Source organism: Eretmochelys imbricata, chromosome 4, assembly GCF_965152235.1.
Source record: "Eretmochelys imbricata isolate rEreImb1 chromosome 4, rEreImb1.hap1, whole genome shotgun sequence".
Lineage (NCBI taxonomy): Eukaryota > Metazoa > Chordata > Testudines > Cheloniidae > Eretmochelys > Eretmochelys imbricata.
This window is the reverse complement of record NC_135575.1, coordinates 140715489-140731963: the sequence shown is the minus strand read 5'-3', so window position 1 is coordinate 140731963 and position 16475 is coordinate 140715489. Positions and strand designations below refer to the sequence as shown.

The following is a 16475-nucleotide window of genomic DNA, read 5'->3' as shown; positions in this document are numbered from 1 at the left end:
AACAAGCCTGAGTACTTTTCATCCCGGCTGATAAAGCAACTCATTGCTGCATGCAGAGGTGGATTTGCTGGGCACTGATGCTTCCAGGGGTGAAAGATTAGTACAGGAACCCAGCACACTTTAAGCTACAGGTTAGCTAGAACAGCTTTTTTCTGGTCTGGGAGGAAGGAAAGGGGGGAGGGGGGGGGCACGTTCACAGAAAACAGAGTTGGACTATGGGCCAAACAGCCCCGATATAAACAGGATCAACTCCACTGAAATGGCACCTGTTTACCCCAGCAAACTGCCTTGTCCTTTAAAAGTGAAAGGCATGAACAGGCCCAGCTTTGAAAGGCATTTAGTCAGATGTACCAAGTCCTTCCACAACAGAGGGGGAGCCAGTTTACGTGATGATGCAGGCCCTTATCCCACTGTATCATCGTACCATGGCCATCTGTGATCATCTCGCCCAGGGCCTCTCTAACTTCATTGCACCGCGACCCCCTTCTGACACTAAAAATTACCATATGTCCCCAAGAGGGTGGACCGAAGCCTGAGCCCGCCCAAGCCCCTCTGACCCGGGGGACGGTGGGGGGGGATGGGGAGAGCGGGACAAAGCTGAAGCCCAAGGGCTTCAGCCCCAGGCAGGAGTCCTGTAACCTGAGTCCCAACTTGCAGGGCTGAAACCCTCAGGCTTCGGCCTCAGGTGGTGCAGCTCAGGCTTCGGTCCTGGCCCCAGCACATCTAAGGCAGCCCTAGTGACCCCATTAAAATAGGGCTGCAACCCACTTTGGGGTCCCAACCCACAGTTGGAGAACCACAGATCTAGTCTGACCTTCTGCCTCACACAAGCTAGAGACCCTCACCTGGTAATTCTCACACCCAGCCGACTTCTGGTTGAGCTACAGAATCTCTTTTAGAAAGATATGCAGTCTTGATTTAAAGACTCCAGGTGACAGGGAATTCACCACGACCCTTGGTAAGGTGTTCCAGTGGTCAGTTACCCTCACTGTCAAAAAACTGCACTTTATTCTAGCCTGGATTCGTTTAGCTTCAGCTTTCAACCATTGGACCTAATTGCACCTTGTTCTGCTAGATTAGAGAGCTGACTAATACGGTATTCCTCCAGCTACCAACCCATCCCTGAAGCAGCAAGGGGTCCTTCTCTACTTCCCAGTAATGGTCAGGGGGAGGGAGAGAAGAGTAGAGGGACAAAGGGAAAGGAAACTATTGCATGGAGCAACTTGGGGGCAGTGGGTGTGTGGGGAGAGAAGGGGTGGGCTGGTGTGCTCTGATGACAATTTTGCAAGGCTATTTAACCAAGGCTGTTAAACTGCACCAACATTTCAAGGCTGCTCGGCCATACAGCCACCGTGCAGGAAGCCGTTCTTGCTTATTTGTTTCAAATCAGGGGCACCATTGAGCAGAATGAAGGGCTGAGTTGATACTGTAGAAATGTGACCTTGGAACCCCAGGGAGTTCAGGGGTTCCAAATACACGCAGGCCACTAACCTCTCCCTAGAAGCTCCCAAAGGTGCTCTAGTCCCAGTTCCTACTGCTGTGCTGACGGCAAGGCAAGCTCTGCACTCCACTGGGGCGGAGGCACCTCAGGGAGCAATCTCTGCCTCCCCGCCCATCCTCTTGACCTCTTCGGCCACGCTGGGATGCACACTCACTGCACAGTGACTCTTTCCAGCAATAAACCGCAGCCCTCAGCATTTCTGCAGCAGGTTTGGAGCAAGACAGAGGCTGCAAATCCCCAGAGTGCAAACCCTGCCATGACTATGCTTCTCCATTTTTGCACTGCGGGGCTTTTCTTAGCACCAACCCCACTGGAACTGGAGAGGGGGGCGTCCCAGCCCGATTGCTCCGTATTACAGTAGAAGAGTTCTTCCGCTCAGCTCTCCTGAATTATAACAGGCGCTGCTGTTGGTACCTGGTTTCATGCTGCAGCACTCGGCATAACACAGGGAGAGTTTAACCACTATTGCTCATGTCTTCTACAGCCCATTCGAGAATCAATCCAGAAACTCCAGCTGCCAGCCTCGGGACTGCCAGCAAGGTTATAACAACAGATTAATACAAGTCAAAAGGTCTTTGATTTGGCAAGCCTGGAGAGTCAGTCCAGGATACAGAACTTCTGGAGTGCCGTGTCCACTGTCTGTGTTCTGGATCAGAAGCCAGAATTCAACATGCACTTCACTCACAGAGACTCACACCTGCAGGGCTTGAAAAATGTACTGGACGCCTACCAGCCAGACGCCAAAAAGATAACCCCCTCCCCTCTGAACAGCAGCCACGGGGAGGATGTTGTACTCTCCTAATGCTTGGGAAAGTAGGATTCTGGAGAAGCAGAGGTAGCAGGTGTGCAAACTCCAACACAAGACCCAACAGCTCACAGGGGGGAGGGGGAGGCATCTTTGCAATGACATGGACTAGAAACAGAAGTTAATGAAGTGAAAAACTTCAGTTCTGAACTAAACAAAACCAGCTTAGGCAGCCCGCAAGCCACATTTGCCAGGAGGAGTTTCCGCTTGCCACTGGGAAGTAGGTTTTTTGAGCCCTGCAAAACCACATCATCTGCAAACACGCCCAGAGGCCCCCATCTCTTTCAGGGTACAACTGAACTGGACTTTCATGCTTAAAGCCCTCTAGCGACTTGCGCTGGCCCACTTCTGCTCCTCTCCCTAACCTAGGGCCTTTCACACACTAATCCCTGGTGGTATGACACCCTTCGCCTGGGCGGCTCTCATTATCTGGAGCAACCTCTCCACTGACACATTTCAGGGGCAGAAGACGACATTTTCCTCCTTTTGTTTCATCCCATATTGTGCAAAGGAAGACGTTTCATTCAGTAATTGAACTACTGTAACTCCCTGAAGCGTCTGCAGATAGTTTGCATGAAAAAGATGCTATACAAGAACAGCCTTGCACAGACACAGAACAGCTCTGCTCCTGTGAGATCTACCCCTCGTGGCACACAGCCCCGGGATTTGTCGGAAGCCCGCTGAGCCCATAGTCTCAAACACTATGTATGCACCAGAATGAATGCTGATGGCTTCTATTAGAACTCTGTTAGTTTGACCTTTCAGTGCATCGTTCCGTCCAAATAGCATAAGGACAGATGGCGCAACCAGAGCTGCAGGACAGCTGGATAGTGGGTGGCAGGGCGGGACAGATGGTCAGATGTGCATGGGAGAGGGAGGGGCCAGTTTTAGGGTAGTGCACATTTCGTGATTTATTGCCATGCTGCAGGTAAGCTGAAGCAGGAACCCAGCAAGCTAGCTCAATGCAGTCACCAGAGCAGTGAGACACTGTTGTTTCCTATACACTAAGGGGATGTATAGATTTGTTAGTCTCCAAGGTGCCACAAGGCCTCCTTTTCTTTTTGTGGCTACAGACTAACACGGCTGCTACTCTGAAACTACAGGGATGGCAGCATTATGGATATGCCATTTGACAAACCCTTAAATTCAGTTCTCACGCCGGTACCAGACTTCAAGTCCTGAGAGTTGTCAGTTACCCACAGAAAAATACACACAGCACTGGAGGTGCTAGGTCACGCTGTGCTTCCCGGGCCCCCATGTGCCTCATCCCTGACCTGGAGGCATCACCTCTACTGGGAGACCAGTTTGTCTCCCATGGCCCATTCATCCTTGGCAGCTTCAGCAGAGGCCAGAGGGGCCCACCAGTCTCGGAGGCAGTCATGACGGAGACTTGTTCTTTTGGAAGTGGACTGAGGCAGTTCATTTTACCTCGCCCACCACACCACCACCTGGATAATGGAAAGCAGATGGGACCATTCGGCAAGCTTGGAATCAGCCTCAGAGTTTAGGAGGGGTCCTAAAAGGAAAGGAAGCAGCTTCGTCTCCAGAGACATGCGGTACCCACTCTCCAGGGCAGAGCTATGGTTCCCTGCTTCAAAGATGTGTCGAGAGGGTACAGCACAGGGAAACAGATAGGAAGTGGAAACTGAGGCCTGAGACCACCACAAACACTTGGAAGACAAAGCAGGTGAGGTAATATCTTTTACTGGATCAAGATCTGTTGCAGAGAGAGACAAGCTGTCAAGCTACGCAGAGCTCTTCTCCAGGTCAGGTCAGGGATCTGAAGAAGAGCTCTGTGTAAGCTCGAAAGCTTGTTTCTCTCGCCAACAGATGTTGATCCAGTAAAAGATGTTATGTCTCTCTAATATCCTGGGACCAACACGGCTACAACCACCACCAGTTATGTTTAATTAACATTTCTAAAAAATGACAGATTATAGCAGGGGTGGACAAACCGCGGCTCATGAGCTGCGAGCAGATCTTTTACAGTTGAAGTGTGGCTCCCAGAGCCCCCCGCCTTCCCCATTCGCCGCCTACCAGACTGGGGTGGGGTGAAGGGAAGAGGGGGATCTCCGGGCTTCTGCCCTGCGGCAGGGGGTGGGGTTAGGGGAGTCTCCCAGAGATGACTGTTACCTGCTGAGAGTGGGGGGCACAATCTAAAGGTTCAGCCCTCCCAACAGCTTGAGTCACACTCCCACCCTGGCACACACACCCCCCTCCCCACCCTCAGCGACCGCTCCTTTCAGGTCCTGAGTGTTAGCTCTGCAGGGAGATGCAGCAGCAAACAGCTGGGAGCTGCAGGGAGGGGCCTCTGCTTTAGCTCCTTGTGGGGAGGGAGAAGCAAAAGCAGCAGCTTCCCCTGCCGCTGTCTCTACCCAAGGCACAGCCCCCAGCTTGCCGGCTTCAGCAGCTGCCCTGCGGGGCCATGTGACCGAGCGGGGCCAGCCAACCCTGGCAAAAATTGGGGGCGGGGGGCACTGGACCCCACATGTCCCCCTCACACATTGCCTCTGGCTGCTGCGCAGTAGGGAGGGTGGTCTCAGGGCTTCAGCCCCACGAGAGAGGCCTGCCCGGGCTCAGAACTTCAACAGGAGCAGAGCTGAAACCCCAAACCCGGTCAGGTGGCTCCCACAGTGCTGAAGCTCTAAGACCCCTCTCCTCACAGGGCTGAAGCCCTTAGCCCCGGCAGACATCTCCCGTTGGGCTCTCAAACTTCTGAAGATTGTCATATGCAGCTCGGAGGATCAGTAAGTTTAGTCACCCCTGGATTATAGTTTTCTAACACCAGGTATTGCATCCAGTGCAAGATAACTATTTGGACCTAATTATGATAGATAAAATTGAATTCGTCAATGGCCTGGAAGTTGGTGGTTGCCTAGGGACCAGCAATCATGACCTGACTGCATTCAATATGGGCAACAGAGGTCCATCCTAACCAGTCACCTACATACTTGGTGCTTCAAATGGGCTAATTTGCCATAGCTGAGGAAAATCATACGCAAAACTGATTGGAAGGAAGAGCTAGACAGAAGAGTGTGAATGAAAACTGAAAGTCCTTCAAGAAGGGCTTGTTAGAGTGCCAAAAAGCCACAACCAATAAAAAGGACAACTCTGGCTAAAAGCCCATCATGGTTCAGTGGCAAAGTGAAAGCACCAATTAGAAATAAAAAAGCAATGTATAACAAAAGGAAATAAGGGAAATAGATACCAATCAATATAAGTTATTAATTGTAGAAAATTGATAAGGGAAGCTATAGGCATCAATGAAAAATCCATGGCTGACAGGGCTAAGGATAACAGAGTTTTTTTTAATGTATATTAGGAACAAAAGTAATCCTAGGCCCATTCACCAAAATAGTAAAATTGTTGTTAATAATGTAGAAGAGGCACGCGTATTCGATACATTTTTCTGTTCTGTATTTGGAAAGAAGCAGTCTGATGTACTCGTATCTAGGGCCCTACCAAATTCACGGTCCATTTTGGTCAATTTCACAGTCATAGGATATTTAAAATAATAAATTTCACAGTTTCAGATATTCAAATCTGAAATTTCACAGTCTTGTAATCGTGGGGATCCCAACCCAAAACAGGTCATGGGGGGGGCGGGAGGTTCGCAAGGCTAGTGTGTGTGGTGGGGGGGTGGTCACAGTATTGCCACCCTTACTTCTGTGCCTTCAGAGCTGGGCAGCTGGAGGGCAGCTGCTGGCCGGGCACTCCGCTCTGAAGGAAGCAGCTTTTGAAGTGATAATCAAGGTGAGCCATTTCCACCAGTTGACAAGAAGGTGTGAGGAACAGTGGGGGGGGGGGAATAAACATGGGGGAATAGTTTTACTTTGTGTAATGACACATCCACTCCCAGCCTTTATTCAAGCCTAAGTTAATCGTATCCAGTTTGGAAATCTGAAAAGGACTTAAGGGTCATCCGGACAAACAACTCATCATGAGCTCTGGCTGTGATGCTGTGACAAAAAGGGCTAACCTGATCCTTGGATGTATAAACAGGGGAGCAGTGGGTAGGGAGGTGATTTTACCTCTGTACATAGCATTGGCAAGACAGATTTAATAATTTTATTAAGATAATGTTGAAGTAAAAAGAAAACAGTACAGAGTTTAAGCACAGAAGTTTCTGGTTATCAGGGAATAAAGTACAGATTATCAATGAGTGCGAAATTAGGTTTAGGAACGGGTGGCGTAAGGAAAACAATCTGCAAACTCCCCGATTGGGGGTAAAAGTTTAACCAGTCAAAGTACAGACACTGAGATATGTTGTCCATATAATGGCTATGAGTGGATACGATGATGGGGATGGATCTACCCTCATTTGGTGGGATTTAACGTTCAGTGAGTTTATGGTTCCAGTTCATACGGTCCAACGGAAAAAGCCTCTCTACTAGAACACTGCAAACAGTTCTGGTGTCCACATTTTTAAAGGGATGTTGAAAGCTGCAGTAAAGAGCCACAGAAGTGATGCAAGGGCTGCAGCCATTGCCTTACAGGGAGAGACTTAAAGAGCTCAACCTGTTTAGTTTACCTAAAAGATTGAGAGGCAACTTTATTACAGTGTATAAGCAAACACTGGGTACCAAAGGGCTCTGTGATCCAGTGGTGAAAGGTGGAACAAGAGCCCCTGGCTGAAAGCTGAAGCCAGACAAATTCAAATTGGAAATAAGGCACAGATTTCTTTTAACAGTGGTTTAGCTATGGGAGCACACTACTAAGGGAAGTGGTGGATTCTCCATCTCTGGGTGCCCTTCTGGGAGATATGATTTAGCCAAACGCAGGTGATTGGGCGCAACAAAGGCATAATTAGGTGAAATTTAACAGCCATTGATATACAGAAGTTTAGACTAAACGATCCAATTGTCCCTTTGTGACATTCTGTACCTCAGAATAGCACCCTGGAGCCCCTACATTCACCACTGCGCACAAAACATATAATCATGTCAAAGTATGTCTTGTGCGGTATCATTTGAGAAGTCATGATCGGTTGAACATTACTATCCTGTTGAATTGTGTGTTACCGTTGTATCTGAAGTTATGCTGCATGTGTGTCACTGAAATACGTTACGTTTGGGAGATGCCCACAGCTGGCCTTTTGGTAACAATAAAGGAGCAACTAACACCCACAAGACAGATTTACATTACGACCAGTCGCCACGTGTTGATGGCCCATTAAGGGGAATTCGCTCTCCCAGTGAGCACCCCCGCCCTCCCCCAAACATGCAGACAATGGGGACCGCTTAACCCCGTGACTGAGCAGGGGACATAGAACATGTGATCCCTGACTCCATGTCTGCGACATGTGCCAGCAATGCCCCTCTGCCACGAACATTGGCCAAACTGTACAGTCTCTATGTAAAAGAATAAATGGACACAAATCAGACGTCAAGAATTAGAACATTCAACAACCAGTCGGAGAACACTTCAATCTCTCTGGTCACGCGATTACAGACCTAAACGTGGCAATTCTTCAACAAAAAAACTTCAAAAACAGACTCCAAAGAGAGACTGCTGAACTGGAATTAATTTGCAAACTGGATACAATTAACTTATGCTTGAATAGAGACTGGGAATGGATGGGTCATTACACAAAGTAAAACTATTTCCCTATGTTTATCCCACCCCACACTGTTCCTCAGACGTTCTTGTCAACTGCTGGAAATGGCCCACCTTGATTATCACTACAAAAGGTTCTTCTCCCCCCCCACCCCTTTAATAATAATAGCTCACCTTACCTGATCACTCTCCTTACAGTGTATACGGTAACACCCATTGTTTCATGTTCTCTGTGTATATAAATCTCCCCACTGTATTTTCCACTGAATGCATCCGATGAAGTGAGCTGTAGCTCACGAAAACTTATGCTCAAATAAATTTGTTAGTTTCTAAGGTGCCACAAGTCCTCCTTTTCTTTTTGCGGATACAGACTAACACGGCTGCTACTCTGAAACATGTCTGAGACAGTATCATTCCATGCCCATGGATTGGGGGGGGGGGTATAAATTGGAGTCCGTGACATCAGCCCCATGCTTCTCTCCTTCCCCACCTAATCTGAAGGCAACAAGAATGTTTGGAAGAAATGACTGAACTGGAGAGATTGGTCCCAGCCTTAGCAAAGAATTCAGGTTGTGTATTAAGAACTGTAACCTGCTTATAACGCCTAGTGGGGTGACAAAAATTGCTGGATTCAAATCTTGCTTCATCTGATAAAGTTTGAATTTAGACTGAGATTTTATTTTTATTTCTTATGTAACCAACTTTGACCTATATGCCTACCACTTAAAATCTATCTTTCTGTAGTTAATAAACTTATTTTAATGCCTTAGCCTTACCAGTGAGTTTTTCTAACGTGTTTGGGGAATCTGCTCAGATTACAAAGGCTGGTGCTGCTCTGCTATCCTTTGCCAAAGTGGTGAATTAATTAATGAGCTTGCATTGTTCAAGAGAAGGTCTTGAGCAGTGTAAAATGGTACATTTCTGAAGTGCAAGGCTGGTGGTTGGGGATATTTACTGGTGTCTCTCCCTGTGTATAGCTCATGAGTGGCTTAGAGAGCATTCAAGCAACTTAGCTGGGCGTGCCTCTGTATGCTGTTGGCTGAGTGATCGCAGCTCCTGGAGGTGTTTGCAGCTTGTCACTTGCATAGCACTGTAAGAAACAGCCCATGGAGGAGTGTTAAGGCGGCACAGCGGTCCCACAGTTCCAGGTTGTATCCCAGGGGTATGTCAGACCCTTCTGGCCTTAAACTCTATGAATTTACAAAAAAAAGACCAAACCATAACCAGCCACTGGCACAAATGTGCCCTCTTTAGCCAAGATGAAGAGCCTGAGCTCAGCAGAGATGGAAGTGATCAATTCACAAGCTGTGTGCCCGCCCACTCAAATGAAACACTTCCTAAACCAACAACTGGCCTACAGCAGCAATGAGGAACTACCAGCTAGTCTACTGCTTGCAGCCTGTACAAAGAGATACCAGGAATAACCCTAGTTTACCATTCTGCTCCCCACCTATCCAGACACGTACATGGCCCTCATCTTTGCAATGGCTGAGCACTTAGGAACTGTCACTGTTTCTGCTCCACGCATGATTCCTTATTACACTCTTGTCTTTGTCTCCATGGCTTCCTGCCATATAGGCCACCCCCACTCCCTGGACCTTCTCCTTGACCCTACCTGCTATTCCTCCTCAAGATGCTTCTTTGAGACCTTTAACACACAGACTGTGTCTTTTCTCAAAAAAGAGTTGCTTAGAAAAAGCACATTTTATTAACCTATGCAACCAGGCTTTGATCTTACTGCTGTAACCCTTGCCTTCTCTCCCCACCCACCCCCAGTTTATCATCTCCCATCCTGTCATAACACTGGTTGTAAGCTCTTCAGGGTGAGCAGCCACTGCAAAGCTCCAGTTGCATTTACATCACCATATAATGATATGGTAGTTCAGTTCTCAATGAATTCCTGAAGGCTCCATGTCTGTCTTGAGGCATACGGCCTTGGGGAGACACTGCTGTGCAGTCAGCGATGTGGCCTCAGAGCACTGAGCTGATTTTTACCTGAAACTAGCAGACATTCTCCCAAACAAAATTGTCTGCAATGGACTCAACCAGACTTTGAAAGTTTACTTCCAAGTTAGGCAATTATAAGTTACTGTATAACACAGCTTGTTAAACTAACTCCTCAGACTTGTAGGGTTTTGCGCCATTTCATACCAACCCGCAGGCTTGCAGTCTCCCGCGAGGGTTTGCTAGGCAACCTCTGTCTCCTCCAAAGAGACTCCCCAAGGTCCATAAGGGCCCCGTGAAGTATTCACTCTGTGACAGTTTACAGCTTGTTCTGTGCTGCACCAACTTGCCTAAAGAATGCAAGCACCTGAGGCCAGGAGTCACTTGGCGCAGTTATCCACTGTACAGGACTTGCTGCACTCTGATGCTTGTGATGAAAATCTACAAATGGCTCCGCTGTTATCCAGCACGGCAGACCTCCCAATTACAATGCGCTGCTCTGAACTAGCTAGCATTTATGCAACAACCCTCCTCATTAAACAGAATCAGAACTGCTCAGCTATGTGTCTTAGCCCTTACTCTGCTGACAATGAATGGAGAATCTCCTATGCTTTTAGTACTGGAGCACCTGAATTTTCCTCCCACTATCCCATAAAGCTCCCAGTTGTCACATGTCTAGCCCCAGACAATCTCAGGTGTGTGATGGCACAGATCATAGAATCTCAGGGTTGGAAGGGACCTCAGGAGGTCATCTAGTCCAACCCCCTGCTCAAAGCAGGACCAATCCCCAATTTTTGCCCCAGATCCCAAATGGCCCCCTCAAGGATTGAACTCACAACCCTGGGTTTATCAGGCCAATGCTCAAACCACTGAGCTATCCCTGCCTCCCCCCCCCCCCCCCAAAATAGCTTAATAGCTCTTCCCTTGTACAATTTAGTGCTTAAAGAGTTGCTTTTGCCATCAATCAATAAAAGCAGCCAGTGTTTGGTTATTCCATGTTGTCCTGAGATGCAAGGTTTGGTTTAACCTACGTTTAGGGTGTTTCTACATCAACATTATAAAGCTGTATGTATATTCAGCCAGTGCCACAACTTAAGCTGGGTTAGAGACACAGCTCCATATGACACCTTCAGAGAAACAAACCTAAGCGAAGAAAAGGGTTAAGATGAGCAGAGCAGAGTTACTGGGCAGGAGCCCACTACTTGGGCTGCACACCAAAGTAATCTTACTGCTGTGATGCAAGTTATCACATGAGACACCATCACTGCCAGCTCCTGAGCAAGTCACAAGAAATGGCAGGCAAAATAGCTAGAGGAAAAGCCTACAAAATGTAAACACTGGAAAAGGCTCACAGGAGAACAGCAGTATGGTACATTTGTTACTGTTGCTAAAATAGCACCCAGGGACCTCAAAATCAGGGGCCAAGTGTGCTAGGCACTGTCCAGCCACACAACGAAAAGATCGCTCCTGCCGCAAAAGAGCTTTCAGCCTTAGGCTCCATTCCCACATTCAGTGGGACTACTCCTGTGCACGAAGTTAAGCACATGCTTACACAGCTTCAGGATCTGAGCCAAAGTAAAGCCAGCCCACTCTGTTTATTTAACACTGTTGGGTTTCCCTAATTAAATATTTAGCATGGCGGGGACACAAGGCCTCTCCCTTTGCACTATCACTTTCTTTAAATACTCTGACAAAGGGGCATTGGTTTCCTTATGGAGAGTTTGTGCATTCCAACCTTGTCCAGAGTATGATCCATCAATGCCCAGAGCAAGCTGCAAGGAGCACTGAAAGTTAAATTTAAAGGTAAAGTTAAAGTTAAAAAAGTTAAACTCTCTCACACACACACACTAAAGTGGGACTGCCTCCAAATGGTTGTGATCTAGCAATCAAGTCTCCAAGCCTGCAGATAAACTGTTGCCTTGTGACTTAAATAGGACTTCTCTTTCGAACCATCCGCTCTTCCAATCTCTTCACCTCGGCACCCATGTAAAGAGTCAAGCGATCAATTTATTTTTCTGGGAGCATTTGCTGAACTACACAGAGGAGAGTTATTCCCTTTTTTCATCATTACCAACCCACCCCCCTCTTCACCAGAAACTGCCCGTATTAGGCAAGCCAGAGCCCCAAGAGCCTTGTTGTGCTGTGGAGCAAAAACAAACCAGATTTGTTTGGGTTTTTGGGGAAAGCAATGTTCTGACCCCTTTAACACTGTTAATCCTGCTCTCCACAAGATCACCACTCGGTCTCCTGGCATGCCCGGGAGAGGGACGCTACCCAATGGATGGAGAGTGGAGCTTATGCCCAGCCCCTCTGCAGTGACTCAGGCAGGCCAGCCAAGCCTAAGTGATCAGAAGGGGCTAGACGCCCTGATGTTTAGGATTTGGTGCAGGCAAGCTGTGAAACACGCCCAACTCTCGGAAAGACGAGTTTGCATTCAACCCGACGCTTAAAAAAAAAAAAACACTCAGCTGCCAGCCAAGCACCTCAAAGCTTTTTCGAAACCCCCTTGGCCCAGACGGGATGGGGAGACCCCGCTGCAGCAATTTCAGCAGGAGCTGATCCAAGTCTTCCCGGTGCGGGAGGGAGCCCTGTAAAAGGCTGAACCGCACCCAGCTTCCTGTGGCGCGGGCTGCGCCATGGCCAACCAGCTCCAGTAACTGGGCTCACAACATCTGGGGCGCCGCCAGGCAGCTCCGTGCCACGCAGACCCGGGGGCCGAGGAAGTTCATGGGGGACGTTTCTTGCACGCGATTGCTTGAACTTTTCGCCCACCCCGCCCGGAGATGGGGGGAAAAGACCCATTTCCGTAGGGGTGACTCAACTCCCATAGGCTTTGCCCGGCTCAAAGGGATGGGGGGGGGTGTCTTAACTTTACAACCCAGCGCTAGCAGATTGCAATGCGGAAAGTGGGGCGTGCGCCCCGTGCTGGCTGCCAGCCCCTCCCAGCGGTGCAGCCTGGACCGATTTGCACTGGGGGGGCCGATGCCGTTGCAACATGGGGGTAAATGCAATCCTCACCCCGACACCCAGCCACGCACCACGCCCAGCCCCAGGGGAAGGGGACCGATCCTGCCGGATACTCACTGGCTCCTCATGGAGCGGCTCTCCCTGAAGACCGGCTGCAGGGCCACGGTGGCTTGGCCCAGGAACTTGTCCAGGCCGATGAGCGCCCGGTGCATGACGGTGAGCACCAGGTCGCAGCCCCCCTGGCCGCGGGGGGAGCCCCCGCCCCAGTCCGCCGGCTCCCCCAGCTCCAGCGCCCCCGGGGGCAGCTCGAAGGAGCATTCCTCCTTCCACTCCGGGCTGCCCGTGCTCTTCTCCACCACCGAGGTGCTGTACTTCTCCCGGCCCAGCTGGATGATGGTGTAGGCGTCGCTGGTGCCCGGCTTCCCCCCGCCGCCCCCTCCCTTGGTCCGCAAGCCCCGGGCCTGCAGCACGGTCACCTGGACGTGGGTGGGCAGCCAGCGCTGCGCCGGCGGCTCCGGCTCCGCCACCCGCAGCAGGGACATGGCTCCGGGCGGGGCGGGGAGACGCGTCCCCCGCTCCCCGGGGCGCCCCTGCGGAAGGACGGGTCTCTGCGGCGCCGGCTCAGGGCCCGCTGCAAGGCACAGCCCGGCTCCCCGGGCGAGGCGGCCGGAGCCCCGGGGGACCCGGGAGGCTCCTGGCGGGGACGCTGCAGTGCCCAGAGGGGAGAAGCTCCCCGCTGCGAGGACGATGCGGTGCGACCTCCTCGCCGGGGAAAGAGGGAGGCTCCCTGCGGCTGCAGACGCCCTGCCCGCGGCGGCGAAGTAACTTTCCTCCCCGGGAAAAAGGGGTGGGGGGGTGGGGGTGGGAACGGAGGCAGCAGCAAAGCAAATCCCCGGGCCGCCCTGCGCCTCCGACTCGCTCAGCGGCTCGCACAGCTGCAGCAACCGGGCCTTGGACCGGACCCGCCCCCGCCAGGTCCAGATCCCCTCCCCCTGCTCAGGCTCCTCCTGCCGGGGCGGTGCATGCATTGGCCAGGGGCAAAGCAAACCCTCCAGCTGCTGCGCTCCTGGCCGCTCCTTCCCCAGGCCCGGGCGTGCTCTTTGCTCCGGCTCCCGAGAAGTGCAATGGAAGAGCAACGGGGAGCCCCGTGGCCCAGCCTGGGGGGAGGGCTGGACGCCAGCCTGGCCCAGCCCAAGCGTTCCCAAATCCTGAGTCAGGCTGCACGGCAATCAGGCAGGGCCAGTCGCTCCGGCTGTGTGGACACAGCACAAGTCACAGGGTGGCGAGAACAGGGAGCTGGAACTCTCTCTGGCTGGGTCTGGCGACGCTGCCAGGTGGGAGCCCAAGCCCCACTGCCGTCCACACACAAATCAGCCTGGTTGGGGTCAGCAAGCGCTCAAGACCCAGATCCTAAGACCCCGCTAGGAGACTGGGTCAGAGTCCAAGTCTGACTGTCCCTCGGGTCAAAGCCCAGTCATTTTGCAGTGTGAACTGGGGTTGCCAACTGTCTAATAATAGCACAAACCCAAAGACCCTTCCCCTGCCCCTTCCCTGAGGCCCCACCCCCACTCCATCCCCCTCTCTCTGTGGCTCCCTTGCTCTCATTTTCCCCGGGCTGGGGCAGGGGGTTAGGGTGCAGAAGGCGGTGTGGGGTGCAAGCTCTGGAGGGAGTTTGGGTGCAGGAGGGGGGGGCAGGATGCGGGCTCTGGGCTGGGGTAGGGAGTTTGAGTGTGGGCTCTGGGAGGGAGTTTGGGTGTGCAGGATGGGATGGGGTTGGGGTACAGGAGGGGGTGAGGGGGCGGCGCTTACCTCCGACAGCTCATGAAAGTGACCAGCACATCCCTCTGGCAGCGGCTCCTAGGCAGAGGGGCCAGAGGGTCTCCCCACGCCACTGCCTGCAGGCACTGCCCCCGCAGCTTCCATTGGCCGCAGTTCCCGGCCAATGGGAGCTTTGGAGTCAGTGCTTGGGGCGAGGGCAGGGCACAGAGACCCCCTGCCCCTCCCCAGGACCCAGAGGGACATGCTGACTGCTTTTGCGAGCGGCACAGAGCCAGGGCAGGTAAGGGAGCCTGCCTTAGCCCTGCTGCACCAGTGGACTGTTAGTGCTTAAAATCTCCCAGTTTGGCTGCAGTAGCCTCCAGGAGAGTGTGATTCCAGGAGACTCATGGTGAAACCGGGAGGGTTGGCAACCCTAGTGTGAATGCAGGTCAACCCAAGACCAGATCAGAAGATCTGTGTGGCACAGTGTGGACACGCTAGCACGGCTGTGAGACTCAGGTCCAGCAATTGTAAACCCAGATTTGCAATACACTCAAGCACGGGGGTTTGGAAACACTGACTCAACAAACGCAGGACCCACAGAACTGGGTTTAGAGTGCAGTGTAGACATACCCTATATGTGAAAGAAAGCATAGAGTCAAGTGAAGTAATCTTAAATGAACCAAACTGTACCATAGAATCACTAAGGATAGTAATTCAATGCTTGAATAATAAGAATATAGCAATACTGCAGATCACCTGACCAGGATGGTGCTAGTGACTATGAAATGCTCAGGGAGATGAGGCTATAAAAATAAAAAACTCATTACTAATGAGGGATTTCAACTTTCCCCATATTGACTGGGTACATGTCACCTCAGCATAGGATGCAGAGATAAAATTTCTTGACACCTTAAATCAAAGAATCATAGAACTGGAAGGGACCTCTAGAGGTCATGTAGTCCAGTCCCCTGCACTCAAGGCAGGACTAAGTATTATCTCTAGACCAGCCCTGACAGGTGTTTGTTCAACCTGCTCTTAAAAATCCCTAATGATGGTGATTCCACGAGCTCCCTAGGCAATTTATTCCAGTGCTTAACCACCCTGACGGTTAGGAAGTTTTTCCTAATGTCCAACCTAAACTGCCCTTGCTGCAATTTAAGCCCATTGCTTCTTGTCCTATCCTCAGAGGTTAACAAGAACCATTTTTTCCCTCCTCCTTGTAACAACCTTTTATGTACTTGAAAACTGTTATTGTGTCCCCTCTCTGTCTTCTCTTCTCCAGATTAAACAAACCCAATTTTTTCAATCTTCCCTCATAGGTCATGTTTTCTAGACCTTTAATCATTTTTGTTGCTCTTCTCTGGACTTTCTCCAATTTGTCCACATCTTTCCTGAAATGTGGTGCCCAGAACTGAACACAATACTCCTGTTGAGGCCTAATCAGCACTGAGTAGAGCGGAAGAATTCCTTCTCGTGTCTTGCTTACAACACTCCTGCTAATACATCCCAGAATGATGTTTGCTTTTTTTGCAATGGCGTTACACTGTTGACTCGTATTTAGCTTGTGATACACTATGACCCCCAGATCCCTTTCCACAGTACTCCTTCCTAGGCAGTCATTTCCCATTTTGTATGTGTGCAACTGATTGTTCCTTCCTAAGTGGAGTACTTTGCATTTGTCCTTATTGAATTTCATCCTGTTTACTTCAGACCATTTCTCCAGTTTGTCCAGATCATTTTGAATTTTAATCCTATCCTTCAAAGCTTTTGCAACCCCTCCCAGCTTGGTATCGTCTGCAAACTTTATAAGTGTACTCTCTATGCCATTATTTAAATCATTGATGAAGACATTGAACAGACCCAGAACCAAACCCAGAACTGATCCCTGTGGGTCCCCACTCATTATGCCCTTCCAGCATGACTGTGAACCAATGATAACTA

At 50.5% G+C, this 16475-nt stretch overlaps 1 protein-coding gene across 4 annotated transcripts in view; it reads right to left on the bottom strand.

The window, feature by feature from the left end:
* RAB11FIP5 (RAB11 family interacting protein 5) overlaps window positions 1–13608 on the bottom strand; it is a 109508-nt gene extending 95900 nt beyond the window's left edge. For all 4 annotated transcript variants that reach the window (XM_077816049.1, XM_077816050.1, XM_077816051.1 and 1 more), the window contains exon 1: window positions 12891–13608. In XM_077816049.1, coding sequence (XP_077672175.1) covers window positions 12891–13315 — 425 coding nt within the window. In that variant the 5' untranslated portion in view covers window positions 13316–13608. The remainder of the gene's footprint in view (window positions 1–12890) is intronic.
* Between the last annotated feature and the right edge of the window lie 2867 nt (window positions 13609–16475).